Source organism: Crocuta crocuta, unplaced genomic scaffold (genome assembly GCF_008692635.1).
Source record: "Crocuta crocuta isolate KB4526 unplaced genomic scaffold, BGI_CrCroc_1.0 scaffold152, whole genome shotgun sequence".
NCBI classification, from domain to species: domain Eukaryota; kingdom Metazoa; phylum Chordata; class Mammalia; order Carnivora; family Hyaenidae; genus Crocuta; species Crocuta crocuta.
Genome location: NW_027528798.1, coordinates 5,396,953 through 5,414,348, shown reverse-complemented (window position 1 = coordinate 5,414,348; position 17,396 = coordinate 5,396,953). Strand labels below are relative to the sequence as shown.

General features: G+C 46.7%; 1 protein-coding gene across 2 annotated transcripts in view; it reads right to left on the bottom strand.

Moving 5' to 3' along the window:
* The window catches only part of CDH3 (cadherin 3), a 45,548-nt gene extending 45,106 nt beyond the window's left edge, over positions 1-442 (bottom strand). Inside the window, exons 1-2 of one of the 2 annotated variants that reach the window (XM_077755508.1) lie at positions 374-442; positions 47-170 (exon numbers count right to left, since the gene is read on the bottom strand). In XM_077755508.1, the coding sequence (XP_077611634.1) occupies positions 47-170; positions 374-433 (184 nt within the window). In that variant the 5' untranslated portion in view covers positions 434-442. The remainder of the gene's footprint in view (positions 1-46; positions 171-373) is intronic. The other variant, XM_077755509.1, reaches the window with a different exon arrangement.
* Positions 443-17,396: the final 16,954 nt, after the last annotated feature.

Here is a 17,396-nt window from a genome sequence, read left to right as displayed (position 1 = left end):
CCCCCCGCCCTGCGGTTCCACGGGGCTACCTCCCGGAGGGTCTTACCTCCCCTCGGCGCCTGGCCAGGCTCCATCTCCGCGCCTCGCGACTCCAAAGTCACTTCGGCTTCCCTGAAGCCCGCCCTGCACGGCTCGGAGGCCACGCAAGGCAGCCAGCAAAGAAGCTGCGCCTGAGGGAAGAGGGTGGAAAGAGGGAGGCTGGGTCACAGGCATGCCCGGCTCTGTACACCCAACCCGAGATTCCTTACGGGGCTTTCCGGGCCACCTGGACCCCAAAGAGCCCAGCCCCGCGCTCTCCCCGACGCCACCACCGCGTGCGGACCCCGCGCAGACAGAACTGCCCGGCCCGGGCTAGGGCAAGACAGTGGAGTACCTGAAGCAGGAGGAGGAGGCGGAGGAGGAGGGACGCGAGAAGCCCATTAGGGAGCCCCATGGCTGAAGAGAGGACGAAGAAGCTGCCGCGACGGCGGGCCAGGGCTCGGCAGTGCTTTCTGCGCCCCTTTGAGAGCAGCAGCCCGCGGGAGCCGGCGGGAGGGGGCCAGGTGAGCGCAGGTGGGTGCTGATTGGCCCGGCGCCGCAGGGTCCCGCCCCCTCGCAGGTGGGGCCGCGGCTGGTGTGGTCAAGGCACCAGCGAACACCCTCCAGTCCTTTTTGATGCTTTTCTGCCTTCCTTCGGCTTTTCTGGAGCTGCTCCCGTCAGGCACCCAGGCCCTGTCTCACAGATTCTGGAAAAAAAACCAAAAAACAAACAAACAAAAACCCACCCGGTTCTTCAGCCTCCGCAGCACGCGAAGAAAAATGTTTTGTGCCTTTCGGCTACGGTGGAAAAAATGGTGGAGATGCATCTGAACCCGACTGGAAACAGAGGCGCCCCATTCATACTCCCCCGAGGCATTCTGTTATCCAAAGCTTTGATGGAGGCCGGGTGGGTCCGCCCCACACCCGGCTACAGCGGGGGCTACCCCCTCCCTCTTTCTCCACCTCCCACGCCAGCCCGCACAGAGCAAGGCTCAAAACTGGCAGTGAGGTGCAACTCATTACGTGCACTGTACAGCCTAACAAATGGAGGCTGGAGAGAAGGTCCCAGTTTGGGACAGTTCGGAGGCTGTCGTGACGCCCAACTGGGCAAGGTAGAGGGGTGGTTATTAGCCCCATCATCTCCAGCCACTCCCTTCCCCCATTAAGTATAAAGGACACTTTCTCAACTCTAGGTAACATTTTAATTTTTTACTGTTTATTTTTGAGAGATTGAGAGAGCGTGAGTGGAGCAGGGTCAGAGATAGGGAGATGCAGAATCCAAAGCAGGCTCCAGGCTCCCAGCTATCAGCACAGAGACCCAGGCCGGGCTGGAACCCACCAACTGTGAGATCATGACCTGAGCCAAAGTCAGGTGCTTAATGGACTGAGCCACCCAGGTGCCCCAACTGTAGGTAACATTTAAATAAAAACATTAAAAAAATAAAGACATTTACCTGCTACTGAGTGGCTCATTCAGGCGTCAGACTTTTTTTTTTTTTTTAATGTTTTTTTTTTTTTTTAGGAGAGAGAGAGAGAGAGACAGTGTGAGCAGGGGAGGGTCAGAGAGAGAGGGAGTCACAGGCTGAAACAGGCTCCAGGCTCTGAGCTGGCAGTCAGCACAGAGCCCGACGCGGGGCTCGAACCCACGAACCGCGAGATCATGACCCAAGCGAAAGTCGGACGCTTAACCGACTAAGCCACCCAGGCGCCCCCAGACTCTTGATTTGGCTCAGGTCTTGGTCTCGTGGTTCATGGGGTTGAGCCTGCTTGGGATTCTCTCTCTCTCTCCCTATCTATCTCGTCCCTACCTCCCCCCACCTCAAAATAAAAGATAAAGACTTTTTTTTTAAATGCAGCTGTTTTTATTGATCTGAAATACTGATACAATCTAAGTGAAAAGTGCTATATGCAAGCAGCCTTTCAGTGAGCCTCCTTTGGCAACCACTCTCCCACCACCCTTCTCCCACCAAACTTCTGTAGAAAACACCGAACACTTGAGGGGGAGGTGCTAGGATCTGCTCCTCTACTTTACACCTGAACTGCTTTCCTTTTCAAGACACACAAGTGAGCCCCAGACACCGTCCTGAGACCCAGTCGCTCCACCCTGCCCGCCCTCTCCCAACCAAGCTGAGCTTTCTTCCCATCTTCCTGGTCCCTGAGGCCTCTCCACCTTCTTGAGCTGCCCTGAGATCCCAAACTGACACCTCCTCGTCCCTCTTCCTCCTCCCCAGCTCAGATTCAGAGATTTGAAGAGGGGACTAGAGTCTCTAATTAGAGACTATTTGGCCCTCAAGGGCTAACCTGGTGGCCTGCCTGGCTTTCTAACCACCAGACCTGTGGCAACTAGGATAACACTTGCCATGCAACCATGGTAGTCCTCTCTCGACCTGAGCATCAGCTCTAGGGCCCCACTGCCTGCATTCAAACCTGTGTTCCGCCATGATTAGTGCTATAGCCTCCGGCAAGTGAAATACCTCTTTGAGGCTCAGTTCTGCATGCATCAAATGGGGCTATTAACACATCTGCCCCCTAAAGTACTAGGATTAAGGGATTTAATACATTCAAATGAAGATTAAATTAATACGTTTAAAACGCACATCTCAGTACCTGGCACAGAACAAGTGCCCAAATGTTGCCTGGTATTATTGCTTTAGGATCTGGCTCATTTGTCCTCCACCTCATGAATGGTTTCTTTCCTCCTTAGCACCCTCACATTCCCCAAACTAAGAAATGAGAAACGCTGCAACCCTTCAATTTCACGGCTCATGGTAAAAGCAAGCAATTGGCATCTGGTATTATGGGAGAGCTCGTATATCTGGCCTGTGGTCCCAGCAGCTGCGGGTTGGGCGTAGACAATGCGCAGGAATAGCCTGAGGCAGCTTGCTGAGCTCCAAGCCTGCCTTGCTCGCCACGCTCTCCCCGCAGGGGTCGTTTCTCCCGTCCCCCCACCCCCTCCCTGCAGTGGTCGCTTTCCGTGCTGGAGAGGTTAGAGGTCAGTGCTGGGGCGCATGGTATCAGCGAAGGCCCCAAAGAGTACCCGGTGGCTCCACCTGTCTTCGCCTCGCAGGTTCCGTTGAGTCGGCCCGGAACCAGATGAAGCCATTAAGTGGACCGTTAAACACAGACGAGCCTGGAGATACAGGCCCTAATTAAGAAAACACCAGCTAGAGGGCTGTTGAGCGGCTCATTTCCGCCTCCTTCTAGGGCACTCAGCATTCCGGGAGAGGGAGAGGAGAGGAGAAATTGAGAGTCAGCTCTTCCGCCTGCAACTTGGACCACGCTCCTTCTCTGTAGCTCCCCCTTGTTGGTCGTTTATTCATTCATTCATTCATTCAACAAATATTTGCTGGTAGCTTGCTATGTGCCAAGCACAGGAGATACAATAGTGAACAAAACAGACAACTCTGCACCCTTGGTTGGACCTTCCATCCCCAAGTGTGGCGTGGGGTGGGGCTGGGGGGAACGGAGGAAAATAGCCAAATAAGTAAATACATGTTAGATAACACAAGCTGTGTAGATGAACAAGGTCTAAGTAGGAAGTGCCAATTCATGAGACATCAGGTAGGGTTGGAAATCGTGCATAAAGTGATCTGGAAGGTATTTCAGTCAGGTCCAGCAGAAGACAGAGTCCAGGTCCGGTGGATGGGACAGCGGTTCAGAGAATCAAGAGGAACGTTGAGGCAGTGGAGACCCACAACAGCAGCAAGGCCTTCAGACTCCAAAGGCTGACCAGCAAAGGGAAGAAATGGTATCACTGAAGGCTGGGGGCTGGGGAGAGCTGGAGAGCGGAGAACCACCTCTCCCAGATGCGGCTGCCACCCAGGCGGACCCAGCCGCTGCCCAGAGCAGGGAGCATGTGGGGAAACCCCAACATCTCTTTCCGTTTGCCATTCATCTCCTGGCAGAGCCTCCCATGGACTAAACCCACCCAAGCGCCTGGGGGCAAGAAAGCCCAGGTAAGTGGTGTGTCTAGGGGTCATTCTCCCCCGTCACAGGGCAGGATGGGGAAAGACAGAAATAAGATGGGTGAGAGGTGGGTGAGCAAGGGTGAAAGTCCAGAGGCCTCGCTGAGAAATGGACATTTGAACAATACCTGAAGGAAGGGAAGAAGTAAGTTACACAAGGATTCTGAAGAAAGAGTATGCCAGGCAGAGAAATCTGGGCAAATGCCCTGAGGCAGTAGTTTACTTGGGACAGGGAAAAAAAAAAAGAAGAAAAAGAGCCTGAGTGGCTGGAGTAGAGTGAGCAAGTAGGAAATGAGTCAGAGTTGGAAGGGTGGGGACTAAATCATATGCCACTGTCAGAACTTGGATTTTACTGAGTGGGAAGGCAGGCAGGCACTGGAGGCCTTGAGCAGAGGAATAGTGTTGAGACCACAGAGGAGGAGGGTAGAAGCAGGGAGGTCAGCTGGGATCCGACTGCAATCATCCAGGCAAAAACTGAAAAGGCTTGGTTTACTGCTCATGCTGTCTCTTCTTCTCTCTCAGAAATAAATAAAACATTTAAAAACGGGGGGGGGGGGCGCCTGGGTGGCTCAGTCAGTTGAGCATCCGACTTCGGCTCGGGTCATGATCTCACAGTTCGGTTCGTGAGTTCGAGCCCCATATAGGGCTCTGTGCTGACAGCTGGCTTGGAGCCTGGAGCCTGTTTTGGATTCTGTCTCCCTCTCTCCCTGACCCTCCCCTGCTCACACTGTCTCTTCTTCTCTCTCAGAAATAAATAAAACATTAAAAAAAAAAAAAGGCTTGGTTTAGGGTGGACATTGTAGAAGGGATAAGAAATTATCAGATTTTTTCTTCTTATGGTAGTTGTATTTTTAATTTTTTGAGGGAGTGCCATACTTTTTACCATAGTAGCTGCACCATTTTTCTTTCTTTTTTTCCCCCTTAGTTTACTGTCAAGTTTGTTTACATATAACACTCACTGCTCATCCCTCAGATTTTTAAAAAACACAGAAAATAACAAGTGTCGGCAAGGATATGGAAAAATTGGAATGTTTGTGCACTGTTGGTGGGAATGTAAAATGGTGCAGTCTGTATGGAAAACAGACTAGCAGTTACTAAAAAAAACTAAAAATAGAATTGCCATATGGTCTAGCAATTCCACTTCTGGATACATACTCAAAAGAACTGAGACCAGAGACTCAATTAGATATTTGAATATCCATGTTCATAGCAGCATTATTTGCAACAGCCAAGAGGTGGGAACAATCCAAGCATCCATCCACACATAAATAAATAATCTCCCGATCATGAAATCCAGCCCCATGTTGGATGTAGAGATTGCTTTAAAAAAAATTTGTTTTTCAATAAAGATCTTGCCAACAACAAGATTGGCCAAGAACAAGGATTGGATATGGGTGTGACAGAAAGAGTAAGTCAAGGAAGTCTCCGGGGTTTGAGGCCTGAGCAACCAGCAGGATGGCAACACCATTTCTGGAGTTGGGAAGGTATAGGTAGTAGACATTGTCAGGGTACCACTCAGTGCCTCCCTGGGATCCTTTTGATGGTTTCTGAGCTCCTCTTTCTTGGCTTCTGTGTGCTGATTCTTCTAGCAGCCTGCACACGTGACTCTCTTCAGAGATCTGCCTGTCGGCTACTGGGGTTCCTTTGTTCTTGCAAGGAAGTGCCCAGGAGCTCACATCCCCAGCTCCTACCCAATAACCAGCTGGTGCAGGAGTATGGAAGCCCAGGTCCCTTTCCCCTAGCCAGCCAAATTCCGAGAGGTAACGCACACCCAGCATTCCTCTGTGGGATCAGGCTGAAGCTACTCTCTGGGGACTTGGTCTGAAATCACAACCCTGTTCAGCGTCTTGCCTCCCCCTCCCCCTTCCTCTCTCCCTCCTCCTCTTCCTCCTCCTCCACCACCTCCTCCTGCTCTTCCTCCTTCCTCCTCCTCCTTCTCCTCATTCTTTTTTAAGTTTATTTTTTTAGTAATCTTACACCCAACATGGGGCTCCAACACACGACCCTGAGATTAAGAGTCACGTGCTCTTCTGACTGAGCCAGCAGAGGCCCCACCTCTCGCCCTTTTTGTCCTGTTTCTCCCACTCCTTTCTTTACCTGCTCCTCCTGGGATCCCTTCCTTAGTCGTCCAGACACACGAATCCCTGTCTCAGAGTGGGCTTCCTGGAATCCCACTGCAGGTGGAGCAAGTTTGGAATTGGGGGAAGACAGAACTTCAAATCGGGGCATGATTAGTGATGCCTGGTAGTGGTATGACGAGGAGGCTGTGGTTGGAGACACCAGGTCAGGGGAGACGTCTGGCCTGGGGATATACATTTGTCACAATGGGAAAGCATCAGTTCTGGGGCCATCTGTAGACAAGGACCTGCCAGGGTAGAATTCTGAGCCTCTGGGCCTTCCCATCTCTCATAAAGCATGGCCTTCAGCGGTCAGAATGTCTGTACTGTCCGGGACACCCTCCACATACACAGAGCCAGGAGTTTTTCACTCTTTGCTCTTTTGAAAAGAAGTACAGGGAGAGAGAGAGAGAAAAGAAAAGAAACATAAGAAAAGTAAACTTCTCTCTGATTCAAAAAATAAGAGTTGCACTTTTCCTGAGCTTCTTGTCTGCGTTTAAACTCCTGCTTAGGGGGGCACCTGGGTGGCTCAGTTGGTTAAGCGCCTGACTTCGGCTCAGGTCATGATTTCACGGTTCATGGGTTCAAGCCCCACGTCAGGCTCTGTGCTGACAGCTAGCTCAGAGACTGGAGGCTGCTTCAGATTCTGTATCTCTCTCTCTCTCTGACCCTCCCCTGCTCACACGGTCTCTCTCAGAAATAAATAAAACATTAAAAAAAAATTAAACTCCTGCTTAGAGGTGCCTGGGTGGCTCAGTCAGTTAAACATGCGACTTGATTTTGGCAGACAGTCATGATCTCATAGTCAGGTCTTGAGATCGAGCCAGGTGTCAGCTCCCACTGAGTGCGGAGCCTGCTTAAGTCTCTCTCTCTCTCTGTACCTCTGCCCCTCCCCCGAGCATGCTCTCATGTGCCCGCTTTCTCTCAAAATAAATAAATAATAAACTCATGCTACTTACTGTGGTGTGGAGTCTGGCATTGTTACTTTCCTCTGTCTTTCTGCTTCACTCTCTAGCACCTCTTTTCTCCCTCGTTGGAAGCTCCTTGGGTCAGGGATCAGAATATAACTTCTCCAGATTCCCCCACAACACCCAACCAGGAGAAGGCCTGTGGCTTTGAAATTAGGGTTGACAGACACAAGTCTGAATCTTGCCTCTAAAGACTGCCTGGGTGACCTGGGGTGAGTTATTTAATCCCTCAAAGCCCTCTGGAATTAGTCGTTCTTGATTGATGGGTGATGGTGAGAATTGTCCCACACTGAACTCCCGACCTTCCCCTGCAAACCTGCTCCTCTCACAGTTTGTCCATCTCGGCGAAAGGCAATTGCGTCCTTCCAGCCTGAGGTGTCTTTCACTCCCTGACTCATCTCGTACTTGCTCACCCTCCTTTTCCGGCACTTGCCTCCCTGCAGTTCTCAGAACACACCGGGCGTGGGCCTGCCTCCAGCCTCTGCTCCTGGGCTTCCCTCGGCTGGATCGCCCTTCCCAAAGATGTGCGCCTGCCTCTCTCCCTCGCTCCTTCAGGCTCCTGCCCAGATGCTGCTCCTTCGAGATGCCTTCCTGACCACCATGCATAGATAGCATTCTCCCATCACCCTCTTTCGCCCTTCACCCTGCTGTATTTTTTCATAGCACTTATCACACACTAATTTATTAGTACATACATTAATTTTTTTTTTCCTTTGGGAGGCAACACACAGTAACGATTAAGAGCAAGGACTTCAGGGGCACCTGGGTAACTTAGTCGGTTAAGTGTCTGACTCTTTATTTTGGCTCGAGACATGATCTCATGGTTCGTGGAATCGAGCCCTGTGTTGGGTTTTGAGCTGGGTGTGGAGCCTGCTTGATTCTCTTTCCCTCTCCCTCTGCCCCTCTCCTCCCTGTGTCACTTGCGTATGTTCTCTTTGCCTCCCTCCCTCTCTCTTTCTAAAAAAAAAAAAAAAAATAGGACAAGAAAAAAAAAAGCAAGAACTGCAAAGTCACACTGTCAGGCTTTGAATCCTGAATCCAGCTCTTCTGATCTATGAGACCTTAGGTAGGTGATTTTTAACTTCTTTGCATTCCAGTATTCTCTAGGGGTTCCTGGGTGGCTTAGTTGGTAGAGCGTGAGACTCTTGATCAACTCCATTGTGCTCCAGTGTTCTCATCTAGAAAATGGGATAGCATAATAATACTTTTTCCATAGGTTATGATTATTTGTAAAGCACTTTAGAACATGAGAAACATAAGTGCTTATTAAATTATATTTATTGTCAGGCTCCCTCATTGGGTGTATCCTCTGTGAAAGATAGGTATTTTTTTAAGTTTATTTATTTATTTATTTTGGGAGAGAGGTGGGGGAGGAGGGAGAGAGAGCTGGATTGGCACAGAGAGAGAGGGAAAGAGAATCCCTCTTTCCCAAGCAGGCTCCACGCTGTCAGTGCAGAGCCTGATGCTGGGCCCGAACTCATGAACCATGATATCATGACCTAAACCGAAACCACAGACACTTAACCAACTGAGCCACCCAGGTGCCCCTGATAGGTATTTCTGTCTGCTGTTCACTGTTGTATCCTCAGTGCCTAGAACAACCTCGCATAAAATACTCAAGTATTTATTGAATGGGTGAAATCAGTAAGATCTAACTGATGAGAGATCCAGTGAGCTAATATAGGGATAAGTGTTTTGCAAAGTGTCATACAAATAAAACAAGTCATAATAAGATGAACCACTATCACTTCCTGAACACACACTGGGTACAGACTCTGTACTAATTACTTTTATGCATGAATTCATTCAAATCCTCACAACTTGACACAGTAGTTCATATTATTCCCTTTTCACAGACAAACTGAGGTTAAGCCCCTTGCCCAAGACCACACAGCTAAGGCAGAGGCAGAGCCGCAGTGTAACCCAGTCCTGCCTCACTCCAAAATTCATTGCCTGAACCAGTTGCCAAGCTGCTATCCATCAATATTTGCTGGAAGAATGAATTTGTGAAGCAGGTTTTTGGTATATTAGGAAGAATTCCACAATATCCAATCCTTTCTCTTAAAAACCTCTTAAAATAAACATATTTGCCCCTGGTTCAAGGTTAAATTCTGGGTCCTCCAAGAAACATTTAGAAAGAGCTTTTCTGCCCATTTTTGGTAGCAAAATTCCTAGATCTCCACGCCCACACAGCACATTTATGGGGATGTGTCCCAAAGACAAGTGGGTATTTTGCAGTCTTTTCTAGGAAGTAGCCTTAAAACTGGATGAAGTTCTATTTCCTGTCCCTCCCCTCCACTGCCCAGTGCTCTGAACAAATAACTCCATAGTCTTACTTCTTTATGTTTATTTGTGATTTTTCTGGGACCCTCCTTTTTGTCTGGTGATGTCACTGGCCAGCTCTTTCCATCTATCACTTCTGAATCCTTCAAGGTTCTGAGGCAGCTGATCCCCAGCAAGAAACCTGGTCCCTATGCCTTCTCTTTCCTTGAGTCTTGGGAGGGGCTGTGCTTCAGCACCAGTGAATTTTTGCGAAGGCCTGAGCTGTCAGTTTCTAGAGATCAGAGGCCAAGCATTTATGTATGTGTGTACACTGAGCACACAGAATCAATTAATCGATAAGCACTCACAAAGCCCTGAAGACTTGTGGTTGGCCAAGGTCTAGAGATTTTGAGAACCGTATGGCTGAAAAGGGCCTTAAAGAAAATCATCATCGTCATCATCATATCATCGTCATCTATCCTCAAAGCCATTCTTGATCCTACCTTTAAAAGGCAGGTGACCTGCAAATTAGGTTTCCCAGGCTCACTTGAGGCATGACTTCCTGCTGGGGTCAAACAATGGGAAGCACTAGAGGGAGACTAGAGGGCTGGACGATGGAAAAGCTAGGGTATCCCTTCTCCTACAGCGATGTTTTGGCAATGGCTGCGTCTTGTCTACAGCGCCAGCTCCTGTTGTGGTTCCAGGTTCTGCCAGACCCTGGGCTCCAGTAACGCCACTTTTTCCCTCTCTTCTTCCTGCTCAGTGGTGGATGACTTCTTGCTGCCTAATCTGTAGGTAGCATCACTGTCCTCTATTTGACTTCTCAGCCTCTCCATCACTTCTGCATTAAGTGCCCTTTGCTTTAAAGACTCACAGTGGTTTTTGCCTTCCCTATTGGACTTTGACTGATGGAAGAGCTAAAACTTCAACAGTAGTGGAGCACCTGGGTAGCTCAGTCAGTTGGGCATCTGACCCAGGTCATGATCTTGAGGTCTGTGAGTTCAAGCTCCACATCGAGCTCTCTGCTGTCAGCACAGAGCTCACTTCAGATCCTCTGTCCCCCTTTTTCTCTGCCCTTCCCCCACTTGCACTCTCTCTCAAAAATGAATAAACATTTAGAAAAAAGAAAACTTACAAAGTACTTACTATCCGCCAGTGTTCTAAGTGTATTATGTAAATTAACGTTCTCAATTTTACCATTTGAGGAATGACTACATTCTACAGATCACATTTACATCCTACAAAACCGAGGCACAGAGAGATTGATCTACTCTAGTAACATCCCAAATCTGGATGCATACCAAAAATTTGCTCAAGAAGCAAATTAAAAATAGAGGAGGTGATGGATGCCATCCTATACCTACTGAATCAAACTCGTTGGTCTGTGGGGCCCAGGAATCTAGATATTTAAAAGCTTGCCAGGTGATTCTGATGCTGCTAACCCAGCAGCCCTCCATGAACTGGTGTTCAGGAAACCCTGACCTTGTTCTGGTGATGAAAACACCTCGATCCAGATCAGGAAGGTGACCTACCCCAGCTGTACAGCAAGCTCTACGGCAGACAAAAACACCACCAAGGGGGGCGCCTGGGTGGCTTAGTCGGTTAAGCGTCCGACTTTTGCTTAGGTCATGATCTCGCGGTTCATGGGTTCGAGCCCCGCGTCAGGCTCTGTGCTGACTGCCAGCTCAGAGCCTGGAGCCTGTTTCGGAGTCTGTGTCTCCCTCTCTCTCTGACCCTCCCCTGCTCACGCTGTCTCTCTCTCTCTCTCTCTCCTAGAAATAAATAAAATTAAAAAAAAAAACAAAAAACACCACCAAGGACAGGACAGCACTTTCTGCTACCTTCACTGCCTTCTCCTTCAAGGTCACATGGCTGGATCTGATGTTTAGACTTGCTTTCCCTAGGAGGCATCTGAAGCCACTTCTTATTAGAACTGTTTTGGAAAATTCAGTGTATAAACAGACATGTGAGCAGGATTTCTAAGTGGCTGATTAGTGTCTGGAAAAGAAAAAGAAGGTAGTTTAATCCACATAATCTCTTATTTTCAGTCCTTTCTGAATAACTTCAGGGAGTTAGTTAATCCTCTAATCTACCTTACCCATTCTGACCAAGACTATGGTTGGGTGAAGAATCTATACTTTTTAACAGGAGCCTATGGTGATCAGACAATTTGGAAAAGATGAGCAAAATCCAAAAAGCCCACAATCTAAATGGACTTCGTAATAACCAACCCCATAAAGGCTTGATTTTTGTCTCTTCTTCGTATGCCATTGCTATATTTCCAGCACCAACAGCAGTGCCTGGCACACAGCAGGTGCTTAATAAATATTTATTGAATTAAATAATAATAGTAATATTTTTTCTTGCATTTTGAAAATAGGTTATTCCCTGATCCCCACAATGGACAGGATAGATATCAGAGTCTTTTTGAAAAATTTTTTCTTTTATGTTTTTTATTTATTTTTGAGAGTCAGAGACAGACAGCGTGAGCAGGGGAGGGTCAGAGAGAGAGACACAGAACCGAAGAGAGGCTCCAGGCTCTGAGCTAGCTGTCAGCACAGAGCCCGATGCGGGGCTCGAACCCACCAACCCTGTGAGATCATGACCTGAGCCAAAGTCGGACACTTAACTGACTGAGCCACCCAGGCGCCTCTCAGAGTCGTCATTTTACAGAAGATGAAACTGAGTACGGAGAGGCTGGGTGACCTACCAGGTCACACAACTAATGAGAAGTGTTAGAAGCTCTCTCCATGAAATTCCCCCTTCCCAGCTGATGGTGATGAGAGAAATACAAGTGGGAAGATGCACATATGAATGAAGAACAAACTTTCAGAATACGGTTCAAATAACTTGACAAGGGAAGAAATTCTAGCCTTTCACCAGAGGAGGAGATTGGAGACTCAAAAAGTCCAGAGGATACACAAATCTCTCTGTGAACTCAGAACCTTACTTAGTCATTAGTTCAAGCAGCCCTTGCTTGCCTGCTTTATTGGTAATAGTAACTCCCCCTTTATCCACATCATCAACTGCTAAATGCTTTGTGCATCTTATTCTATCATCTCTCTTCTGGACAATGGCAATAGCCTTCCTTAATTTCACTCCAATCTGTTTTTCCCACTAATGTCAGACTGATCATTTAAAACTGCCTAAATAGGGGTGCCTGGGTGGCTCAGTCGGTTGAGTATCTGACTCTTGATTTTGGCTCAGATCATGATCTCTCAGTTTCTGAATTTGAGCTCCGCATCAGGCTCTGTGCTGATGGCATGGAGCCCGCTTGATTCTCTCTCTCTCTCTCTCTCTCCCCCTCTCTGTCTCTGTCTCTCTCTCTGTCTCTCTCTCTCTCTTTCTCTCTCTCTTTCTCTTTCTCTCTCTGCCTCTCCCCTGCTTATGCTCTCTCTCTTTCTCAAAATAAATAAACGTTTTAAAATAAAACCACCTAAATAAACAAAACATAAATAAACAATAAATAAATAAATAGTCTGATCACTTTGTTTCTCTGATTAAAATTCCTAAAGACCTCCACACTATGCTCTGTCAAAGTTCTGCCTCATCTAGTCCACACCTACCTCTCCATTTATTACATTCAAGAACTACTTATTGAGGGCCTACCATGTATCAGATGCTATTTTGGGTATTGAGGATGCAGCAGGAAATCAAATAAACAAGGTCCTTCCATGGGGTTTATAAGAAAAAAAATAGAGAAGTTAACAAACAAGATAATTAGAAGCTATTGAAAGTGCTAAGGTGGAAATAAAGTAACAAGATAATCTCTAGGGAAGCCCATTTATTGATAGAATAGTCAGGGCAGACATTCTGAGGAGGCAACACTGAAGCTAAGACCTGAAGGCTGAGAAGGAATCAGTCATGGAAAAGTTGGGAGAAAGTATTCCAGCCAGACAGAACAGCATGTGCCAAGGTCCTGAGGTAAGCAACTTCTACAAACCAGGAACAAAGGAGAAGTCAGTATGGCTGAAGCAGAATGAGTCAGAGACAGAGAGATGATGTAAGATCAGAGAAACAGGTGCATGTCAGATCATACAGGGCTCCATAGCCACAGAAAGTAGTCTTTTATTCCAGAATAAAATAAAGCCACTGAAGAATTTTAAGCAGAGGAGGAATACTGCCTGATTTATACTTTGTAACAATCCTTCTCACTGTTGTATGAAAATGAACTGACGCAGGAGGAATGAATGAAGGATAAGAGAGAAGGCTGGTGCTGGGTCCAGACAGGAGATGATGAGCTTGCCTGGGACCATAAGAGGAGATGAAGTAGAGTGGTCAGATTCTTTTTTTTTTAATTTTTTTTTTTAATGTTTTATTTATTTCCAGGAGAGAGAGACAGTGGGAGCAGGGGAGGGTCAGAGAGAGAGGGAGTCACAGACTGAAACAGGCTCCAGGCTCTGAGCTGGCAGTCAGCACAGAGCCCGACGCGGGGCCCGAACCCACGAACCGCGAGATCATGACCTAAGCGAAAGTCGGACGCTTAACCGACTAAGCCACCCAGGCGCCCCAAGAGTGGTCAGATTCTTGATAGAGCTTTGGGGTGAAATTGACAAGACTTGACGATAGACTGATTTTGAGGATGAAGGAAAAGAGGAGATCATGCTATTTATTGAGACAGAATCAAGTGCAGTAGGAATCAAGAGTTCCATCTGGATTATGAAGTTGGAGCTAGCCAGATGCAGATGTCAAGTTCACCATGGGCTATGGGCTGGCTTGGATATAACCAACATGGGTATCTCCAAACAGACGATACTTAAATGCATTAGATTAGCCCTGTTGGCCTCTGACATTGGAGGACTGGGCAGGGAAGGAGAGACTAAGAGAGGTAAAAGGAAAACCAGAAGATTAAAGTCCACAAATGAAAGGGTTTCAGAAAAGAGGAAGTGATCAGTTGGGTCAAAGCTGCTGGGAGGCCATGAAAGATGTGGTCAGAGATATGTCTGTTGAATTTGGCTGCTCGAGGTTGCTAGGAGCATAGTTTTGCCAAGAAATCAACCCAGAAACTAGACTGGATTAGACAGAAGAGTAAATTAGAGGTGAGGAAAAATGTATAGACAATTATTTTCAAGTTTCCTTCAACGGAGAGTGTAGCTGCAAGTGTGTGTGGAGCCAAATGAAGTTTTGTTTTTCTAGATCAAATTTACTAGAACCATATTCTCCAAACTTCAGTCATTGAAGAATAATCTTTGGGGGCACCTTGGGTGGCTCAGTCGTTCGAGCATCTGACTTTTGATTTTGGCTCAGGTCATGATCCTAGGGTCGTGGGATCAAGCTCCACACAGGGCTCCACACATTCTCTCTCTCTCTCTGTGCCCTTCTCCCCCAACCTGCATGCTCTCTCTCTCTAAAATAAAAAAATAAAAAATAAAAAATTGTTAAAAAAAGAAAAGGAATCATTTTTGTTTCTGCTCCATCCATGTACCACAGGTATTCTATATGTAAAATCAGTCTTTTTTTTTTTTTTAATATTTTTTATTTGTTTCTAGGAGAGAGAGAGACAGCGTGAGCAGGGGAGGGTCAGAGAGAGAAGGAGACACAGAATCTGAAGCAGGCTCCAGGCTCTGAGCTGGCAGTCAGCACAGAGCCCGACGCGGGGCTCGAACCCACAAACCGCGAGATCATGACCTAAGCAAAAGTCGGACGCTCAACCGACTAAGCCACCCAGGCGCCCCGTAAAATCAGTCTTAAAATCAACTCACTTTTAATTTAAATTTGCTACAAACATTTCCTTGAAAAAAAGCACTATCACTACATCGAATGGGAAACCAACACCACTTGCCATAAATAGCAAATCAGCTCAATAAAAATAAAACAATGTCACTAAGTTCCAGTTGGAGATTATTGCCTGCTGGGGGCTCAGCCCAGGATCAGCTCTGTTTTAAAAGGGAAATCACTAAGTGTTAGATGTTAAAGACATGTGGACATCAAAGTGAGATTTTCTCCTTCAAGAACTGAAAGAGAATTAAAAGGAATTTTTTTTAGGTAGGTGGCCTGTGTGATTTAAAACCCCCTAATAGTAGGCCTATACTCTGAGAAATACTTCTTAGAACTTTTTTTTGGAGAAATAACTTACACTTAGTTACGTGTACAAATCTTAAATGTGGAGCTTCAATAACTTTTACATATGTATATACCAGTGTAACCAGCACCCAACTCAAGCTCTAGAATTTCCCACCAAGCAGGCCAGGGCGAGCCTTTAAACAAAACAGACAAAGGGTGTATCTTCATGCAATTTACAGTTTGCTCCCCATGAGATCCCTAGCACCTAGCACAGTGCTGGTACATAGTAGCTGCTCTCTTTCTTCCTTTATGGCTGATCTATATGTTTCTTTCCTATTAGTTTTCTGCAGAGAGCGTGTGTTATTTGTGAGTTAAAACCCAGTCTTATCCAGGACACCTGGCTGGTTCATTTGGTAGAGTATGCAATTCTTGGTCTTGGGTTCTAAGTTCGAGCTTGATGTTGGGTGCAGAGATTACTTAAAAATAAAATCTTAACATAACACCCTCGAGTTCCATTCACATTGCTACAAATGGCCAGATTTCATTCTTTCTCATTGCCATGTAGTATTCCATTGTACATATAGACCACTGGGTGTTATATGGAATCCAACTTGACAATAAGCTATAAAAAAAATAAAAATTAAAAAATAAGATAAAATATGGGGCGCCTGGGTGGCTTAGTCGGTTAAGCGTCCGACTTTCGCTCAGGTCATGATCTCACGGTTCGTGGGTTCGAGCCCCGCGTCGGGCTCTGTGCTGACTGCCAGCTCAGAGCCTGGAGCCTGTTTCAGTCTGTGACTCCCTCTCTCTCTGACCCTCCCCTGCTCATGCTCTCTCTCTCCTAGAAATAAATAAAAAAATTTAAAAAAAATAAGATAAAATCTTAAAAAAACAAAAACAACCAATCTTATCCAAACTCCAATTTTCCAGAGTGTCTAATCCAGAATTTATCCATGAAAACCAGAAAGAACAACATCAGGATCTCCCTGTAGATATAAAACCCTGGACTGAGAAGAGAGAAATGTCCAAATAGAAGAATCCAGGAGCAAGTCCCCTGATTCCAAGCCTTTCCCTCATTTACTAATCTGTATTTTGTAGGTCTTTGCAGTGGTCTTTGCTTTCACACCCTCACACACAGCAGTTACAGACCCCAGAACCAATTTGTCTGCCCTCCTCACTAAAACAGGGACAGCAAGACAAAACATCACCAACAAGTCTTTAAAAATTTAAAGAGCCTGATAAAGTCCTTCATTTGGCATCTGCCACGGACGGAAATTGCCTCTGGCATGTGTGTCTGCCGTGCTCCCCCTTCCCAGACACCTTTTATACAAACACCCCTCCCTAAGGTTTACCTGCAGCTGCTTGTAGGAGGGCGTCAGGGCCCCTTGCAGTGAAGGGTGGGGAAAACCCTTATATTCAGACAGTGAACCTAATGAGTTGATATTCTTCAAGCACGTTGAGGATCAAAGCGTGAGATCTGAAACTTTGGCAATAATACAGCCACCTGCGGGCACAGGTGGGCCCAGGCTGGGGGGCCCTGGAGAGCAGCGCCAGGTGCTGTGCTCACTGGCTGAGCCTGTCTGCGACAAGACAGGTGTCAGGGCTGACTGGAGAAGGCCAGGTCCCCAAGCTGCATGCAAGAAGAAAGAATTCAGAACAATTGTAATTAAATTAGTTACAGGAAACTGGGGAGTTGGAGAGGGGTGGAAGGACAAGGAAATAGAAAACATTCCCACCAAACCAAATTAACAAATGGTAGAGTTGGAGCTTTAGTTTGCTTCCCAAATGATGCAACCAGTGTACTTTGTGTATACTAAGAAATAAGAGTAGTGTGGTTAATTGTCTCTCTCTCTCCTAGAAATAAATAAAACATTAAAAAAAAATTAAAAACAAGAGTAGTGTGGTTAAAATAAAAATACTTGATTTCTATTTAGAAATCCATTCCCATCTTTACCTTCAAAGATGCAAACACTCTGAAATAACTTAGGTGCTGCTCTCTGAATCTAAAAAATACTTTTACATAATTGTAATAGCCTAACAACTTACTTTTTCCAATAAGTTAT